The sequence below is a fragment of the Triturus cristatus genome, chromosome 3_1 (genome assembly GCF_964204655.1).
Source record: "Triturus cristatus chromosome 3_1, aTriCri1.1, whole genome shotgun sequence".
NCBI lineage: Eukaryota > Metazoa > Chordata > Amphibia > Caudata > Salamandridae > Triturus > Triturus cristatus.
Genome location: NC_140583.1, coordinates 492,267,255 through 492,285,209, shown reverse-complemented (window position 1 = coordinate 492,285,209; position 17,955 = coordinate 492,267,255). Strand labels below are relative to the sequence as shown.

Genomic DNA, 17,955 nt, shown 5'->3' with positions numbered 1-17,955 from the left:
CCTAAATATCGATTCAAAAATATTGCTGCATTGAGTTTAGATTTTTTTATTATTAACTCCAAGGAGGGGATATATTTGTAGATGGTAAGCAAACCATCATTTTAGGAGCGAATATTAAATCATAGACCATTCTCTAGGATAGAGTAAATGTTATGTCTGTAAACTAGACTGCTCTGATTATCTGCTTTGCAAGTAGTGTAAGGTTAAGAGGCCCCACATGTAGAGAGTAAGTGAACACCTTGTGACCCGATGCTGTCTGTGATCTACCAGATTACCATTAGTTGTTTCTTTTTCCTGGCAGCCTTTGCTATGGGACCTGATTCAGAATGAAGAGAATAGTACAGCTCTGGAAGTCCTGCTCCAGGTAATTTCATTCTGATTGCCTGATTATTTATCTTCATGATTCTGCTTTGTGCCACCCTGTAAAGTGTCTTATAATGCGCTTATGGTTGCAACATGAAGTAATGGCTCATGATGAGATAAATGCAAAAACAACAGTTGATGGACAGAATGCAGAACAATGTCATACATTCACCCCAGTACAGAGATCTGGGCCTAAATCCATTGTTTTTTTGCTCACCATGCCGTTCCAGTTTGAACCCCGCCATATGCAAATCATTCTTGACCCTGTGCCTCATGGGTACAGTCCAGCCCGAACTGCCAAGCCAGGTCCTCCCTGGACTGGAAACAAGCATCCTAGGATCGGTTTCGGGGTTTCACCCCTTTTCAGCCAGGTTAGCTTGATTTCCAGTGGCATGGAGAGCACGGGACCCCCGTCTGGGCATACCCTTCCCACTCGGGGTGACAAATGCAAAAACATCAGTTGATGGACAGAATGCAGAACAATGTCATACATTCACCCCAGTACAGAGATCTGGGCCTAAATCCATCGTTTTTTTTCCTCACCATGCCATTCCAGTTTGAACCCAGCCATATGCAAATCAGTCTTGACCCTGTGCCTCATGGGTACAGTCCAGCCCGAACTGCCAACCCAGGACCTCCCTGGACTGGAAACAAGCATCCTAGGACCGGTTTCGGGGTTTCACCCCTCTTCAGCCAGGTTAACTTGATTTCCAGTGGCATGGAGAGCACAGTACCCACGTCTGGGCATACCCTTCCCACTCGGGGTGACAAATTCAAAAACACCAGTTCATGGACAGAATGCAGAACAATGTCATACATTCACCCCAGTACAGTGATCTGGGCCTAAATCCATCGTTTTTTTGCTCACCATGCAGTTCCAGTTTGAACCCAGCTATATGCAAATCAGTCTTGACCCTGTGCCTCATGGGTACAGTCCAGCCCAAACTGCCAAGCCAGGTCCTCCCTGGACTGGAAATAAGCATCCTAGGACTGGTTTCGGGGTTTCACCCCTCTTCAGCCAGGATATCTTGATTTCCAGTGGCATGGAGAGCACGGGACCCACATCTGGGCGTACCCTTCCCACTCGGGGTGACAAATGCAAAAACAACAGTTGATGGACAGAATGCAGAACAATGTCATACATTCACCCCAGTACAGAGATCTGGGCCTAAATCGCCCTAAGTTGGCAGGGTATGCCCAGACGTGGTTCCCTTGCTCACTTTGCCACTGGATTCGTGATAGCCTGGCTGATGAGGGTATGAACCCGAAACCGGTCCCAGGATGCTTGTTTCCGGTCCAGGGAAGACATGGCTTGGTAGATCGGGCTGGACTGTTCCCATGAGGCACAGGGTCAGACTGATTTGCATATGGCCATGTCTGAACTGGGGTGGTGGAGTGAGCTAAAGAATGATGATTGATTAAACCCAGATCAGTTGACGGGGTGAGTGCTTGATTTGTTCAAACGCTCCGTCCATCATCCCCTTTGGTATCGCTTTGTCCGCCCTAAGTTGGCAGGGTGTGCCCAGACATGGGTCCCTTGCTCACTTTGCCACTGGATTCGAGATAGCCTGGCTGATGAGGGTTATGAACCCAAAACCGGTCCCAGGATGCTAGTTTCCGGTCCAGGGAAGACATGGCTTGGTAGTTCGGGCTGAACTGTTCCCATGAGGCACAGGGTCAGACTGATTTGCATATGGCCATGTCTGAACTGGGGTGGTGGACAGTGGCGGCTGGTGACATTTGAAAGTGGTAGGGCGTAAATGTTCGGGATGGGTGCTCTACGGCGAGGGAGCGGAGCGAGCACGGCCGATCATCACTAGAGGCACATGGTGGTGCTAAAGCCTTAGGTAGCTCCTTCTCTGCCCCTTAAAGCTCCTGGTGATGGAAGACTATGCTAAAGCAGTGGAGAGGGATAACGAAGCGTAAGGTAAAGTTGAACCATGCTAACGGCAGCTGTAACAGAAAAGGCACAGCACAGTATGGGGTAGGGAGACCATGCCAAAAAGTAGTTTCATTTGATAAAGCACAAAATAGTGATGAGGACCATGCTTAAGTCAGCTGTGAGGGATACAGCACAGTATTGCGTTTGATGGATATGCTAAACGCATCAGTAAGGGGTTCAGCACAGTATGGTGATTGGAAGGCTATGCTTAAGGCAGCTGTGAGGGATACTGCACAGTAGATTGTTGAGAAATAAGACATAGCATGGCTAAAAAAAATCATCCAAGAGACCTGTCAGAGCCCCACATCATAACATGGCACTAGACCTGGCTTTTGCACGATCAACACTGTGCATGTTGGGACTTGTAGTTTCATTTGGTTTGGGCAGTTTTAAGAAGATTAAAAATTATAGCAGGCAAGGTGTTTGCAAAAACCCCACATCAGTCAAAGGGTTTTAACTGGATTCACTAACAGGGAGCACAGCAGCAGACAAAACATCACCAACAGCAAGGAACAGCGCATGCAGATGCGGTAGTGCAAGCTTCTCTCGCTCCCTCTCACACATACAAATATACAATAGCTATAGCATTTTCTTCCCAAACACATAGAACTGGGATACACACATCTATGTATAACAATTTTGGAAAGGAAGTTTGGTCGTTTACACCATTCACCCTGAACACAGACATCTCTCACATATTTATTCACTCAAAGACTTTTGTTCTAAGTTATTCAAGGTATCTTCCAAAAAATATCATCTCACCTGTGCTGTAATTCCATGTGATTGGGCCGAATTTATAGTTTACAGAGGTCAAAACTGGCCCTCGATAGAAGCAAAACGTCACAGAAATGGGTGCCTCCTCACAGGCCAGAATCTGGGCACAGTGCAGGCAGTGAATACAGCATGGATGGAAGGACGACACGATTAGGGGGGCTATGGCAGAAACAGGAGTGTGAACTGCGTACCTGCGTGTCGATAACAAATGCTGCTCACGCCCTCTGATTGCCAGAAAGGGAAACCGAGCCCACTGCTGTCTATGAAAAAAATAGAAAACCTGATCTGGCCTTGAGAACCTCACAACTACGGAGGGTCACTGAAGTAGAGGATTTATGGTTTACCTTGCCATTTTTAACTCTCGTCTAAGAGCAAATTAAAGGTTTCTGAGGCCGTGTGCCAATGCTAGGTATATTTAAAAATCCATAATCAAAGAGGTGCAGAGCATCCACTTGCAAGCTGTAAAGTAGGGCTGGGTGAAATTTAGAAGGGTCACTCTCCCTGAAAGATTTTTGACCTGAGGGCTTCATGAGTCATGCAGCTTATTACCGACATCAAAGAGTGAGGCAAAGATCAGCGGTCTCGGAGAATTAAAGACGACTGCATTCCAAGTTGAATGACGTACTGTCAGGGCCAACATCTAAATATACCTCTTCACCTTTGAGGCTACGGGGTCTCGCTGCTTGTGCTTCACCTGTTCCGTCCCATTCTATTGTACACACATTGACCTAGCTAATAATAATCATCACCATCAAACTTATAGTATTAGTAACAAAACAATAATAACAACAATGAAATATACACTTACTCGTCTAAATGGAAGCAGGCCCGGCCGCGTTGACGGGTGTAGAGAGGAACGCGCGGGGAGGGGGCTGGGGTTAATTTAATTTAATGTCATGAATAAAACTTACCAGGCATCTCTTCTGGTCCCACGTCGCATTACGTCTCCTCTGCAACGTGGTGGTGGAAGTAACTTCTCCCCGCTCTTTTCTTTTGCCGCAACACGAAATAGTATCTGCCAATTAGGAGACTGGATGCGACGGGAGGGCCGGGCGGCAGACCCTTGTTTACTTTGTCCAGGCATTTGATAGGGCATGGGGCGACTTTGCGCAAAACACATCACCGCCCGAGCAGGAGCCTATCTCCAGACGCCTGCACTGCACTGGACATGCACAGCATACCTAATGCTTTGTGAATGTGAGTGAGGGGCAATGCTCCTCTCTCACATGCGCAGACCATCTTCTGGACTCCTGCTCACCTCTTGCCTGCGTGCGCTGTGCCTTGACATGCGCACATTCACCCGTGAAGCACAGGCCGGCCCGAAAATGTAAACAGACGAATTGTAAGCTGTCAATTCGTCTGCTTACATTCCTGTTCACCTGTTGTCCGATTCGTTTGTGGGGCGCTGCCCCGGCGCCCCTATGGACCAGCCGCCACTGGTGGTGGAGTGAGCTAAAGAATGATGATGGATTAAACCCAGACTAGTTGACTGGGGGTGAGTGTTTGATTTGCTCAAACGCTCCGTCCTTCATCCCCTTTGGTATCATGATGAGATAATACATAAATGTGCAAAACATGCACATGGATTTGATGTCTTTACTTTTTGTTGTTGTTTCAATGCTGTTTGTTTCCGCCTCAAGCAAGACTCTAACACAAAAAGACCACTAACGAGACGGGGGAAAAAAAGGTTGAGGGAAATTTCAAAAAGGAACACCAGGGATCAGAATGCCAAAAAGAAACACAATAAGATAGCTTATTGCACTGTTCTGGAGCTCCAAGCCAGCACATTACATGAGAAGGGCCGTCAAAGTAGGGATTCGATAAAAAACAGAAACGTCTAATTTTCCAAGTAAAGGGGACACTGAAGGAGAGCAACGCTAAAGAACACCTGGAACACTTGGAAGATCTTTCCCTACCAGTGGAAAGTGTATGAAGCAAAAACAGCAGATTGGTCGCCCAACCCTTGAAAGGTTACAGCATACACAATGTCGAGATCACAGGTAAGGAGCCGGACAAAAGTAGAAGGTGGTAGGACTCCGAACCCAGGTACACTTACGATCAGACCATGCATCAAAATACCAGGTTGGCTGATAATCAACTCGAGAGCGTAGCCCATGGCTGAGCTAGGAAGCCCACCGAAACGATTCAACTTGTGAAACTGAGCCTCTTGATCTTTACACCTCAGCTTGATTCAAGAGGAGTTTGTTTACATCTTAAACATACTGTGTCTCCTAAAAACATACCATCTCTGGCATACCTCTCCGGTTACATTTAGTGGCCAGTTATTTCATTCAATGCCCCATATTAACTCAAAAGAGTCAACTATAATCATGTGGTGGTGTGTTGGTGATGTGAATATTATACGAAAGGAGCGCAAGCTATTTGAAGACTGGGGAATCCGGTTCAGCGAACCCACGTTCGAAAAATGCCAGCACATATCAATCAATAAACACAGGACTTAGTCAACTGAAGTCAAGAAAATCAGGAGTACATTAAAAGGCACAAAGCTAATTTCACCCCCTACTTGAGTGGAAAAGATAACAGTAAACCTACCCAATATAAAGGATGGCAAAAATAACAGAGTACCTATGATAAACGGCACGGCACAAGCATGCTGGGGATGGCTATCGGTTGTTCCTGCAGGCACATTGGGCCTCTAACACAATGTGAAAGGGCAAATACAAGGTCAGTCAAACTATCAAATTGATACACTGGTATGTAGCTGGATTTGCCACCGTTCTACAAAAAACAAGCCCATTGCTTTATAGCTAGTGGTGTTTTTTTGTGTATAAAGGAAATGTGAGTAACGAAACTCCTATCAATCCCTAAGTATTATGCGGGCCATAATGTTGCACACAGGAAGAACCCCTTTGAAGAGCATCTGGTGGGCTCTTGATCTTTGTAAAACTCGACTTACAACTAGAAACAAACGAGATAAAAACTCAGAGCAATGACAGACAGGCACTAGAACTCGTAGATCTAGCCTTGAATGATTTACATATATCCATTATTCTCCTCAACGTTTACATTAACCCACATAAAAAAAGACAGAAAGAAGGCAATTGATGACTTTTGTGAGCCTATATGGACGCTCCTTTACTAGTCTCCTGACAATGAAGTTATCCTGGTAGGGACTTTAATACGATGAATTTATGACGGTGCGTGGCCAGGGCTCGAATGCAGGCGGACGTGTGAGCCTCCTGCTCCGCCGGAGCCCAGCCGAAAAATCCTGCATTAAGTGCCAAAGATGGCACCCCTGAGCAGCGTTCCTCGGAGCGCTGAACTGGCAATGAATCGGGGGCCCTCTGAAGCACGACGGAGGATTGCTGAGGGCTGCGGAGTGATCGCCGGCTGAGGACTGCGACGCGCCTCCGAAGGGAAACAAGATGGCTGCTGTGGCGCTCCTCGGAGCCTGATCTAGCGGCCGCTGCTCCACACGTCTGCGGTCGATGGGGACTAAAGGCGGCGTTAGACGTGACCTGCTCCGGAGCTGGGAAGAAGCGAGGCGCCAAGGAAAGGAAGTATCCGGGCGACAATGGGAGGCGAGAGGAGCCTGGGTGCAGAGCGCCGACCAGCGATGGAAGCTAAGAGACTGGTCTTTGCGGCAGTTCGAGTTCCGGCGCTGGCCGACAGAGGTATCTGAGGAGGTCAGAGCTGTGAAAGGGGGGAGGACTCTGGGAAGTGCCTGGTCGGCATACCCTGACGACGGCGACGACGACTGTGGCGACCCCACGGGGAGCGCCACTTCTTCCCTTTAGGCCCTGGAGATAGGGGCGGCGGCCGGTACGGAGGAAACTGCGTTGCAATTGACTGGAGAGTGGCAGCGGTGGGGAGGAGGCTGGCACTAGCGGCAGTGAGGGGGGCTTCCTGGCCCGCAATGCATCTCACTGAGGAGTGAGGGGGTGCCCCTGTGGCGCTGGAGGCCTGATCGGAGTCTGAACCCGCGTGACAGAAAATGGCGCTGGCCGTATGGTGAGGCCCTGAGGGACTTGGAACCTATAGTCAGAGAGTGGTGACAAGCTGGTATCTGGGCCTCGACAGCTTGGCGGATCCAGACGGCGAACTTCTTACGAATAGCGCAGAGGGTGATAACTAGACCCAGAAAAATGGAGACTACAACTAGCACCAGGAGTGCGCGTGATAATCCATTACGACCAGACCGGATACCTGCGAGATCGATTTGGCGAGGCAGGGTTGCCAAGGGCATGATGGGGAAAACCCGACTCAAACAGGGCGGGGGACAGTCGGCCCGGGACAAAGAGGCGAGCCCGCCGGCAACACAAGTGCTGCAGCAGTCACCGGCTGATGGTCTTCCGCAGCAGCAAGTCGACCAGATTTTGCAGGCTATAGCGACCACGCGAGACACACTGCAGGCGGATATAGCGCAAGTGACGCAGAGCTTGGGTCTACTCAGAGCGGATCATAGTAAGTTGGCAGACAGAGTGAAAACGGTTGAAACTGCCCTGGAAGGCATGGAACCGACTACCAAGGAGTTAACGGCCCAAATGAAAGAAGTGCAGAGTCGGATACATACATTGGAGCAGAGAGTGGAGTATGCAGAAGGGAGAAACCGGCGCAGTAACATTCGCGTAGTGGGTTTGCCGGAAGGAGTGGAGGGACAGAACATGCTGGACTATTTAGAAACCTGGCTGAAAACTGTAGTAGCTCCGGAAGGCCTGACCCCCTTTTACACGCTAGAAAGAGCGCATAGAGTGCCGGCGAGACCGCTGGTGCCGGGGCGCCCACCCAGACCGGTGATTGCTAAATTACTGCATTATAAAGATAGAGACTGGCTCTTGGCCCAGGCGCGCACGAAGGGGCCGTTCAAAGTGGACAATGCTTCTGTAACACTATTCCCGGACTATACGTGGGAAGTCCAGCGCAAAAGGGCATCATATCTGGCGGTCAAAAAGGCGTTGCGTGAGGAGGGACTGCAGTATGCTCTAATGTATCCAGCACACTTAAAAATCCTGGTCAACAACAAATCCTACTTTCACAACAACCCGGAGGATGCGTGGGACTGGCTAGAGCGCAATAAGGCTGGAGCTGAGCAACCATCTCAAGATGGAAGGAGGATCCCGACACGGCCTAAACCTAGACGAGTTCCGAAGTATTGGAGTCGACGAACGAGATCTCCAAGGCCGACATTGCGGTAAGCGGAAAAGGAGAGATCGGCAGCGGTAGAGGCAGTAGCGGCGTTGTCCAAGGCAGGGATGGACTCGCAGAGCGACAAAGGGGACTCGGAGCTGGGCACAGGTGAATCGGACACAGATGCCTCACAAGCGGAAAGTGTGCGGCTGCCACATGTGACAGCGGGTACAGCTGATGAACTGGTGGACTTGTGAATAGTTCCTCCTGAGCATTTGAGGCTCATTCCTTATTAAATGGTCTGTATATGGCTGGACGGGGGGGACATAGCTTACTGAGGCTGGGTGACGGCGAGTGCAGGGCAAACTGGGCCTCTTTGGACCTTTGAGCCTACCCCCAGTGTTATAGGGTGTTTGCGATTCCTTGGGATCCGAGCACTCTGGTTACTTTACTAGTTTGGATGGGTGTGCAGTTTGGGGCATCTGTCCTGGGGAAGGGGTGTTGGGGTATGTTTAGTTTTGTTCAGGGATATCAAAGGGGAACCAGTGTGCTCCAGTTGAAGCTGAAGATAGATGGGGATAGGGGATAAGATAATGACCTCCAACTCTGCCTTTAAGTGCATAACCTGGAATGTTAGGAGTCTCCACACTATGGCCAGGTGACATCAGGTGCATGCCTACCTGGTACGCAGGGGAGCACACGTCGCTCTATTACAAGAGACGCACCTCACGTTGGCAGAGGGAAAGGCGCTCCAGCGCAGATGGCGAGGGCAGGTATACTACACTACTTATTCGGCATACGCGAGAGGTGCGTTAGTATGGATCAGGGCGGGAGTGCCATTCCAATTGACGCATAAGATGATTGACCCTGAGGGGCGCTATGTCCTGCTGGTGAGGCACCTGCACGGAGTGGACGTCATGATAGGGAGCATGTATGCTCCAAATGTTGAACAAGGAAGTTTCTTTGACCGTCTGTCTGGAGCCATGGCTGCGCATGCGCCGGGCTCGTTGCTTTTGGGGGGAGACTTTAATTCTGTGCTGGATGTAGCCATAGACAGGTCTCACCCACCGTTACCTGGGTCAGTGAGCGCGAGACTGGCAGATAAGAGGCGGGGATGGCAGTCAAACTGGAACTCAGTGGATATATGGCGGGAGCAGCACCAACAAGAGCGAGATTATTCATATTATTCTGGTCTGCATGATCTGCATGTTCGGTTGGATACGATGCTGGGAACGGCTGATGTCTGTATTAAGGTGCAACACAGTGAATATTTGGCCAAAACATTGTCAGATCATAACCCCCTGCTGATCCACTTGGGGTGGCACAAAGAGCGGGCGTTGATACCAACTTGGAGATTGCGCCCTGAAATACTAGAAGACCCGGTGTTTCGGGAAGAGCTCCAACAGGGGATCTCCCACTATTTTAATGAAAATGAAAATACAGCGACAACAATAGCGATAGAATGGGAGGCCTTCAAGTCAGTGGTCCGAGGGATGTGTATTTCTAAGAAGGTGGGGGTACGGAAAACCTTACTAGATGATATACAGAGGGCGGACGAGTGATTGCGAGAAGCAGAAAGGCGTAGTCATACATTGGAAAGGTGTCAAAAAGAGGTGTTGGGAGCGAGAGAGGAGGTAGCGCGGCAAGTTGAGAGGCTCAGGGCGTTTGATTATAAAGTGTATAATGCGCGAATGCATGACGAGGGGGACAAAACGGGTACGCTTTTGGCGCGACTTGTAGCTCTTGATAATAGAGGAGCGCCAATATTGCGGCTTCGAACTTCGACAGCTACGATGGAATATACCCAACTGGGAATAAACGATATGTTCGTGTGCTATTATGCAACGCTATATCGTAGTATGGGAGCAGTGGATGGCAAAGAAATGGAGAGTTATTTTGGTGGGTTGCCTTGGCCCCAGTTGGAGGAGGAACACTCGTTAGCATTGGGACAAGAGATATCGATGGGCGAAATCCGGTCAGCAATTAAGCACATGGCCCGAAATAAGACCCCGGGAGCTGATGGGCTACCAATAGAGTTCTACGCTACTTTTGTAGATATACTGGCGCCCCGGCTGCACGCGCTGTATAAACACGCCTGGATGGCGGGAACACTGCCAATCACGACCCGAGAGGCCATTATAATACCCATTGTAAAACCTGGCAAGGACCCCGCTGAGCAGGCAGCGTATAGACCGCTGTCAATGTTAACGGTGGATTATAAAATCTTAAGCAGGATACTAGCGAGGCGCCTACTCCCTCATATGACATCCCTAGTCCATGGAGATCAGGGGAGGTTTATCCCCAAACGAAATACGGCTGGCAATATTAGACGCCTCCTGCGTGTCCTAGAGGAACAGCGGGACTCTACGACGGGAGCGGCTGTGCTGGCTGTAGATATTGAAAAGGCCTTTGACAGCCTAGAATCGTCTTTCTTATATTATGTGATGGGGAAAATGGGCATAGGAGAAGATGGACGCAGATCCTCTATATTGAGGCCACGGCTAGAGTGCGAACGGGCACGACGATCTCTCGGGGTGTAAAGTAGAGCGAGGGACGAGACAGGGTTGTCCTCTCTCCCCGCTGCTATTTGCAATAGCAATAGAACCATTAGCCATGCTGGCGCGCACGGGACAGCATTACCGGGGCCTAGCACTGCGGGAGGATGTGCAATATATCTCACTGTATGCGGACGATCTATTAATGTTTTTGGGGGACGCCGGAGAGGATCTAACAGCGGCAAAACAATTGCTGACCGGATATGGGAATAGATCGGGGCTGCGTGTTAATTGGTCAAAGACTTGTCTCTTCCCGCTGAGGCCGAGCTTACCTGCGCCGGCCCAGGTGCAAGGGGTCCGATGGGAGGCGCGGTGCCTGCTCTATTTGGGAACACTCATTTATCATACTCAGGACGGGCTCCTGGAGGGCAACATTAGCCGAGCAAAACGAGGAATCAGGGGGAGTATGGAGTTCTGGACCACCTTGAAGATGTCGGTAGCAGGGCGAGTGACACTGTAAAAAATGGTAGTGTTACCGAGACTGCTATACTATTTTAGGACCCTCCCAATATGGATACCTGGAGCGATGTTCCGGCAGCTAAAAACGATGGTGGGAGATTTCATATGGGGAAACGGTAGGAGACGGGTTGCTCTGGACACAATGATGCGCCCCAGGGTGGCGGGAGGTTGGGCAGTGCCTGACTTTGAAAGGTACTATCTGGCAGCCCAGCTCCAGTGGCTCACACAGGCAGTGGCAGCGACGTTTCGAGGGCCATATCCAGGCAACAACTGCTGGATGCCAAGGAATGTGCTCTCCTATGTCTTTATAGGGCAGAAGCTGCGTAGAGACACCATTACGAATGAAGAAAGAACGCTGCAGCGGTGCTGGGTCAGGAGTCATAAAAAGCATGGAGTGGAGCGCCCTTATGCGCCTGAGCTCCCGGTAGGGGCATGCACGGCGCTACCCCACGGAGGAGACTGGTCAGCTCTGGGAGAGTGGGAGGAGAAGGGGGTATTTATGGTGGGCGACCTCTATGACGATGGTACCTTGCTGTCATTCTCGATCTTACGAGACACATATGACCTGCCGCGGGGACACTACTTATTGCATGCAGCGCTGGTGGCGGCTATTCAACGCAGGTGGAAAACAGGGCTGCTAGAACCAGAGACGTCTTTAATCTGCCAGTATGTAGCTATGGCGGCTGGCACGTTTAAGGCCATCACATGCCTTAATAGGAGAATGGAACAGGAGGGGAGGCAACCATTGGATAAATTAAAGGGGAAGTGGGAGCGGGATCTAGAGAGGGACATCCCAGACGCTACTTGGCTTAAACTAGTTGAAAGAGCATGGAAGAGTACACGGAACGCGAGGTTTCAGCTCATACAATTTTATGTGTTACATAGGCCATATATGACCCCGAAGCATATTAGGCAGATCTTTAAGGTAGAACCGGCTGGCTGCCCTAGATGTGGGTCAGAAGGTGCGGACTTTCGGCATATGTTGTGGTCCTGCCCGAATCTGACAGCATATTGGGGAGAAGTACTTACGGCACTGGAGTTGGTCACAGAGCGAAAACTTAACAAGGACATGGGAGTGAGTTTATTGCATTGGTTTCCGCATACAAAGCACAACAAAGTGACCAGCAAATTTCGAGATCTGGGACTGATACTAGCAAAAAGGGAGATAACTAGCCACTGGAAACACAATCAGGGACCTAGTGTGCAGAGATGGAAGCATGAATTTCTTAAGTGGGCAGCGAGCGAGAGTGTGATTAAACTGCGGTTGGCGCATAGGTTGCAGAACGAAAAGATGTTGGAAGAGGCGCGCGCCTGGGAGGCGCTGGTAGAGGCATTGCGCAGGTCCGATAGAGACCTGGAGGACGAAACGGACCCTCCGCTAGACTGCTGAACGTTGGGGGCTGGAGAGGAGGCGCGGGGATTAGAGGCGCTATGGCCGTGGGGAGTAGCAGACAACATGGAGATGGAGGTCATCCCACAAAGATAGCATATTTTAGGCATAGAATTGGGGTACCCAAGCACACGTAGAAATAAAGTTTACATAGATTAGACTATATTGGAAATGGTACACTGAAGCGGAGCACACTGGAGGGTGGGATAGGGTGGTAAGGGGGAAGTAGTTATGTTGCTGGGGAGGGATGAACACTGTTGGAATTAATATGCAGTAATTGGTAATATGCTGTGAGATTCTGTCAAGGGCTGTCCAGATACCATTATGAAACACTATGTTTGGGAAAGATACCAACTCTGAAATTCATGGACAGCAGGCACTTAGTGAACATGTAATATATGCCAAATGTGGGGTTGTTATGTTGACGATGAATACAAATAAAAAATTTAAAAAAAAAAAAAAAGGAATTTATGACAGCCTGATGGGCACCAGAATGATGCCTACCAGAAGACTTGATGTCATGGAATGTTTATGTCATGTTACTATAGAAGCCTGAATTAAATAATTCAGTCTGTATACATGCGACCAGCAGGGTGAACCAGACGGGAAAAGGTTGTTCACTTTCAAAAACATCCCCACTCTGGATTACATCTTCATTTCATGAAAGATCTATGGAATACAAGGTCCAAAGCAGAACAGAAAGTGAGCATCAATCCCTGACCGCTCAAAGCACCCTGAGCTGCAAAACGCATCGGGCAGCCCGAGTCGCTGGTCGTCTTCTGAGTGCCGAGGGAAGCCCATTAGTGAAAAGGATAAAGTAGGGACCACGTAGTGGAAAACGATAAAAGAAATGGAAGGAACAATAAAAATGTGTGTTGCAGGACCACCAATGAATAATAGGAATAGAAGTCTGGTATAAAATAATGAGAGACTTGCATTCGACCCAAACAGTAATAAGCCAAAATACAATTTATGAATGCCCTCTAAGTCTCTATTCAAAATGCACAGAGATGATAGAGAGCTTAGTCCGAGTAAAAAGCTGTGTCAGAAGGCAGAAATCAGAAATAGAAGGCACAAAGGACTCCTCACTGGAAAAAAACACAAAGAACTCGTTTGGGCCCTAAAGTAAAAAAACATAGAGAAAGAAGGGAAGCACGTATTCTCTTTAAAGCACCTGCTACGTCAAGAACATTTTGGGAATATGTCAATAACCTCTATAATAAATCCATCAGTAAAGAAAATGCTGTTTCTGCGGACCAATGGACAAACCACGTTATATCCCTATACGTTGGTCCTCAACCACCTTTTGCCTATCAGGAAGCGCAACCAGGATATGAAACGGGAGACCATATAGAGTAACCAATCCACCTAACAATGGAGGAAACAAAAACAACAATCCGAACAATTCTCAAAGATGGCGTGCCAGGGCCAAGCGCCCTACCTGGGAACACCTTTAGGGAAGAATCAGACTTTTGGGCACCATGAATGCACGACCTCTTTCAAGACTGCATTTTGTTATCTATTATTCCAGCGTCCGGAGGGGCTCCTTTCTGCATCCGATTCCCCAAAAAGGCGATAGCTCAAATCCAGAGAACTATAGGCTAATAGCCCTATTGGACGTGGAAGGAAAAGTCTTTGCAAAAGTCTTATTGTGCGAAATGGAGGCCATGGTTACAGACTACAACATCATCCCATACTATCAGGCATCCAAAGGCATCAGCTATGGACAATGTGATCGCCCTGTCCATTTTGGCAAACAAAACCCTAAAAAAAGGGTCAAGTCCATTATACACATGCTTCATAGATTATAGCGTGGCATTTAAGGGCATTGACCATAAAATTCTATAGACAAAGTTCGCTGAGTGGGGTAATGCACATAAATTTACTCAAGGCAATAATTGCTTTATACACGGATTTTTGGATCCAGATTAAACTGACACAAACCCACGTTTCCACAAAAATAAATATAAATAAAGCATTAAATCAGGGTTGCGTATTAGCATCCTTGCTGTTTAACCTTTACAGTGTCAATCTGGGGCTGGCACTATCGAAAGAGAACTTGTTACCACCAAATATAGGGATATTAAAATGACCGATTTTACAATGTGCCGAAGATCTTGTCATCTTGGACCATATCCGCATTGACTGCCTAACAGCCATCACCTCCAAACTCAAGTTTCTGACTCTTGGAAAAGCGCACAAAAACACATCAGCAGAGATGGAACCTGGGCCCGTTCTATATAGCCTCAACTAACAAATATAACTACTTGGGCATATCGCTGTTAGAAGCGATCAAAGTATTTTTGCAGTTCAGGGCAATACAGGAAAAAGTAACAAAAACAACATTAACACTTGCAAAACTCCATGCAACTTTCACAGCCCAACCACAGAAGGAATCCAAACAGCCAAACCTTTACCAGCAATAAACTATGGGCATTTCGCCTTTCCCAGAATGCTCCTGAATACCTTAGAGCACTGCCAATTCGCCGCTTACAGAAACATTTTTGGTTTACCAAAATATCCAAGGCGCACTTTATTGCATCTGGAGCTTGGGCTGTTAAGCCAGGACATGAGGTGCAAAATGACCATTGTGAAAGACCATCATCAGGTCGCCTCAGCCAAAGAAGGCACAATGGAAGGCTTATCGCAGGCCATAGTTAAAGAAGAATCAAGTCCCTGGTAAACATATTTACAGAATGCCCTAAATACTCTGGGTTTGAATCTTGGAATCATAAAACATAGGGCAGTGACACAACATCAACTGAAGTGCATTTTAATAAAACACAAAGAAGGCAATTGTCAAAAGCGCTTGACTTGCAGAAAGTCCACGGGCCTGCTTCAATCGCACGAGGTAGTAGTCTATCAGCCATATTTGAAGGCCCCAATAGGAAGGACAGCCTTAATAAGATATACTATATATGTGAGTCTTGGCACTACCGTTATGGGAATTCAGAGCAAATTGGGGGGGGGGGAAAGGGGTCGGCAGCGGTGTCGTTTGTGTACGTAGGTCACAGAATCCCTGAGCCAGATATTATGTTGCCGCCCTCCGCTGATAACTGAAAGGTGCATTTTACTGATGCCTTTATTCCTGAAGTATGGGCTAAGAACTTGCAGGTAAGTGGTCACTTATGTCTATACGTCTGACGTTCCATCAGAATTAGCTAGAATGGCTAAATACTATTCCATAGTAGGGGTTCGGCTAAGAGAGCACAACACCTGACCATCAGCGTCTGTAGGGGTGGGCGGAATTTGCGTAGTTGCGCTACGCAAAGCTCCGCAAAACGGTAAAAAATTTCCGCAAACATGCAGAAATTCAGTGAACACGCGGAATTGCTTGTTCGGGATTCTTTTTTCGTGTTCGCGATCGCTGTTTGCGTGCTCGGGGGGAAATATCTCTTGAACACGCATTTTGCGGAACGCAGAATTTTGGGCAATTCCGCGTTCTCGGCTGAACGCGAAATTACCCAAATTTTGCGAGCGGAATGAAATTTACCGTCCAGGCCTACTGTACATCCCGTCCACAAGCCCAGAAAGGACTATTTGTATGTGGCAGATAACAGTAACAGGTGGTGGAAAGCACTTCGCAACTTAATGGATCTAGATTATGCACAAATGTTATTCTGTCTAGGATCTACTGCCGAGCATAATCTCACAGCAGGTGATCGGCTAACAGAGTACAGTATTTGACCATTACCGGAAGTAAATCCCCCACCATGACTGGATCCTTATCCCTCGTTAGCATAGCACAATTAACCACTTGTACTTGGCAGACAACAGTAATGTGCATTAGAAAGCACTTGATTTGTATTTGCCACAAGTGAAATTCTAGCCTTAAACTAGCTTTGGATACAGCGGTTAGTATGGAACATTGCTAAATATATTTCCATAGTAGGTGTCCAGCTAAGGGACTATAACATCAGATTAGTATTGTAAGTATATTCCTCTTCAGAACTGCAGAAAGGAATGGTCCGCATGTGACATACACCATTAATAGGACCAAAAATGCATCCTGTACTTTTACGCACTTGCGCTTGTACAAATGTTACCCTGGTTTGTAACCATCACATATGGTGGTCGTTAATAAGGTGATTTACAGTCTTACCTGCACTTCTTGTTCCCTTGACCCCATGCAACGCTCGCCTATGAATGTTGCTAATGACGACTTTTATTAAATGCACTTTTGCTTGGACCTGAAATGCTGTTCAAAATGATTTTTATATTTCTGTTTCCTGCATAAATGTAATGGTTGTATAAGTTGGTTGTTACCATATTTGTTTTTTAGACTAAACATTGCACCTTTGCCCTTTATATTTTGCATAGTGGGTCATAGGTTTTCAAGCAAGTACTTGCATTAGGTGATCGCACACATTGTGTTGATTCCCAGGCTTGATCCTCGGAGGTACGGTTAATCACTACTGACTGGTTGATTGCTTATGATCACTATAGTCAGTGACTTCTTGCATTTTTATGTATGTACAAACTGCTTGGATTTTTACTGTTGTTAATGTACTCAAGGGTCGTGGTGCAGTAATGGGCACAACAGTACAACATGTGCTTGTTGGAACCGGCAGTGTCTGGTCGGCTGAAGAGATGCCCCCAGCCAGGCAGAACTACCACTCCCGTCAAGGGCAGGTGATTACCCTTGCAGTATAACCCGTGCTTACTCTTTGGTAGCTTGGCACTGAGCAGTCAGGCTCACTACAGAGGCAATGTGTAAAGCAAAGGCACAGCAGCTACTTGCAATAAATGCACTGAGCGTCACAAAAGAGACTTCACACAAGATTTATGTAAAAACATTTATATTCAACACACTTATTCAGTCATTATACTATGACCATCATCTTCTTTTGGGCGTACAACACATTCGGAAATATTACTAGCAGTACAAGGCCCACTCGTATTGTAATGATTTCACTAGTATGCACACTGTGGACAATTCCTTATCTGACCCCCCCAATTGAGAGAGAGCACCCTTATGCAGTACACGCTATCACAATTATGTACATACACAAAAATAGAACACTTTTTAGCAGCACCACGGGCCAAAGCCATGCGGGACAAACCCAATGTTAAAAGGTAGTATGTTTTTGGCACTGATCAAAGTATAAGGCTGCACCGCCGGTCCTTGTTGTGAATCACAGGCGGTCTGCACATGATCGGACCCCTCACACAAACTCACTACCCACCACTACGCAGTGCAGTAGGTATCAGCCAGTCCGTACGGCATGCTATAACAGACACATACACACTCAGCACCCTAACGCAGTGCCATTGGTACCCAGCAGGTAAATGGTTCACCCTCTGCAGACTCCGTGGCCTAAGCCTCCCTCCACCCTCTAGTTCACTGCAGTTGTCCTATGCCCCTCGATGAATATAACCAGCCC

At 47.9% G+C, this 17,955-nt stretch overlaps 1 protein-coding gene across 1 annotated transcript in view; it reads left to right on the top strand.

Moving 5' to 3' along the window:
• The window catches only part of STRC (stereocilin), a 378,265-nt gene that overhangs the window by 29,330 nt on the left and 330,980 nt on the right, over window positions 1-17,955 (top strand). The window contains exon 4 of the mRNA XM_085646154.1: window positions 302-364. Within this exon, the coding sequence (XP_085502280.1) occupies window positions 302-364 (63 nt within the window). The remainder of the gene's footprint in view (window positions 1-301; window positions 365-17,955) is intronic.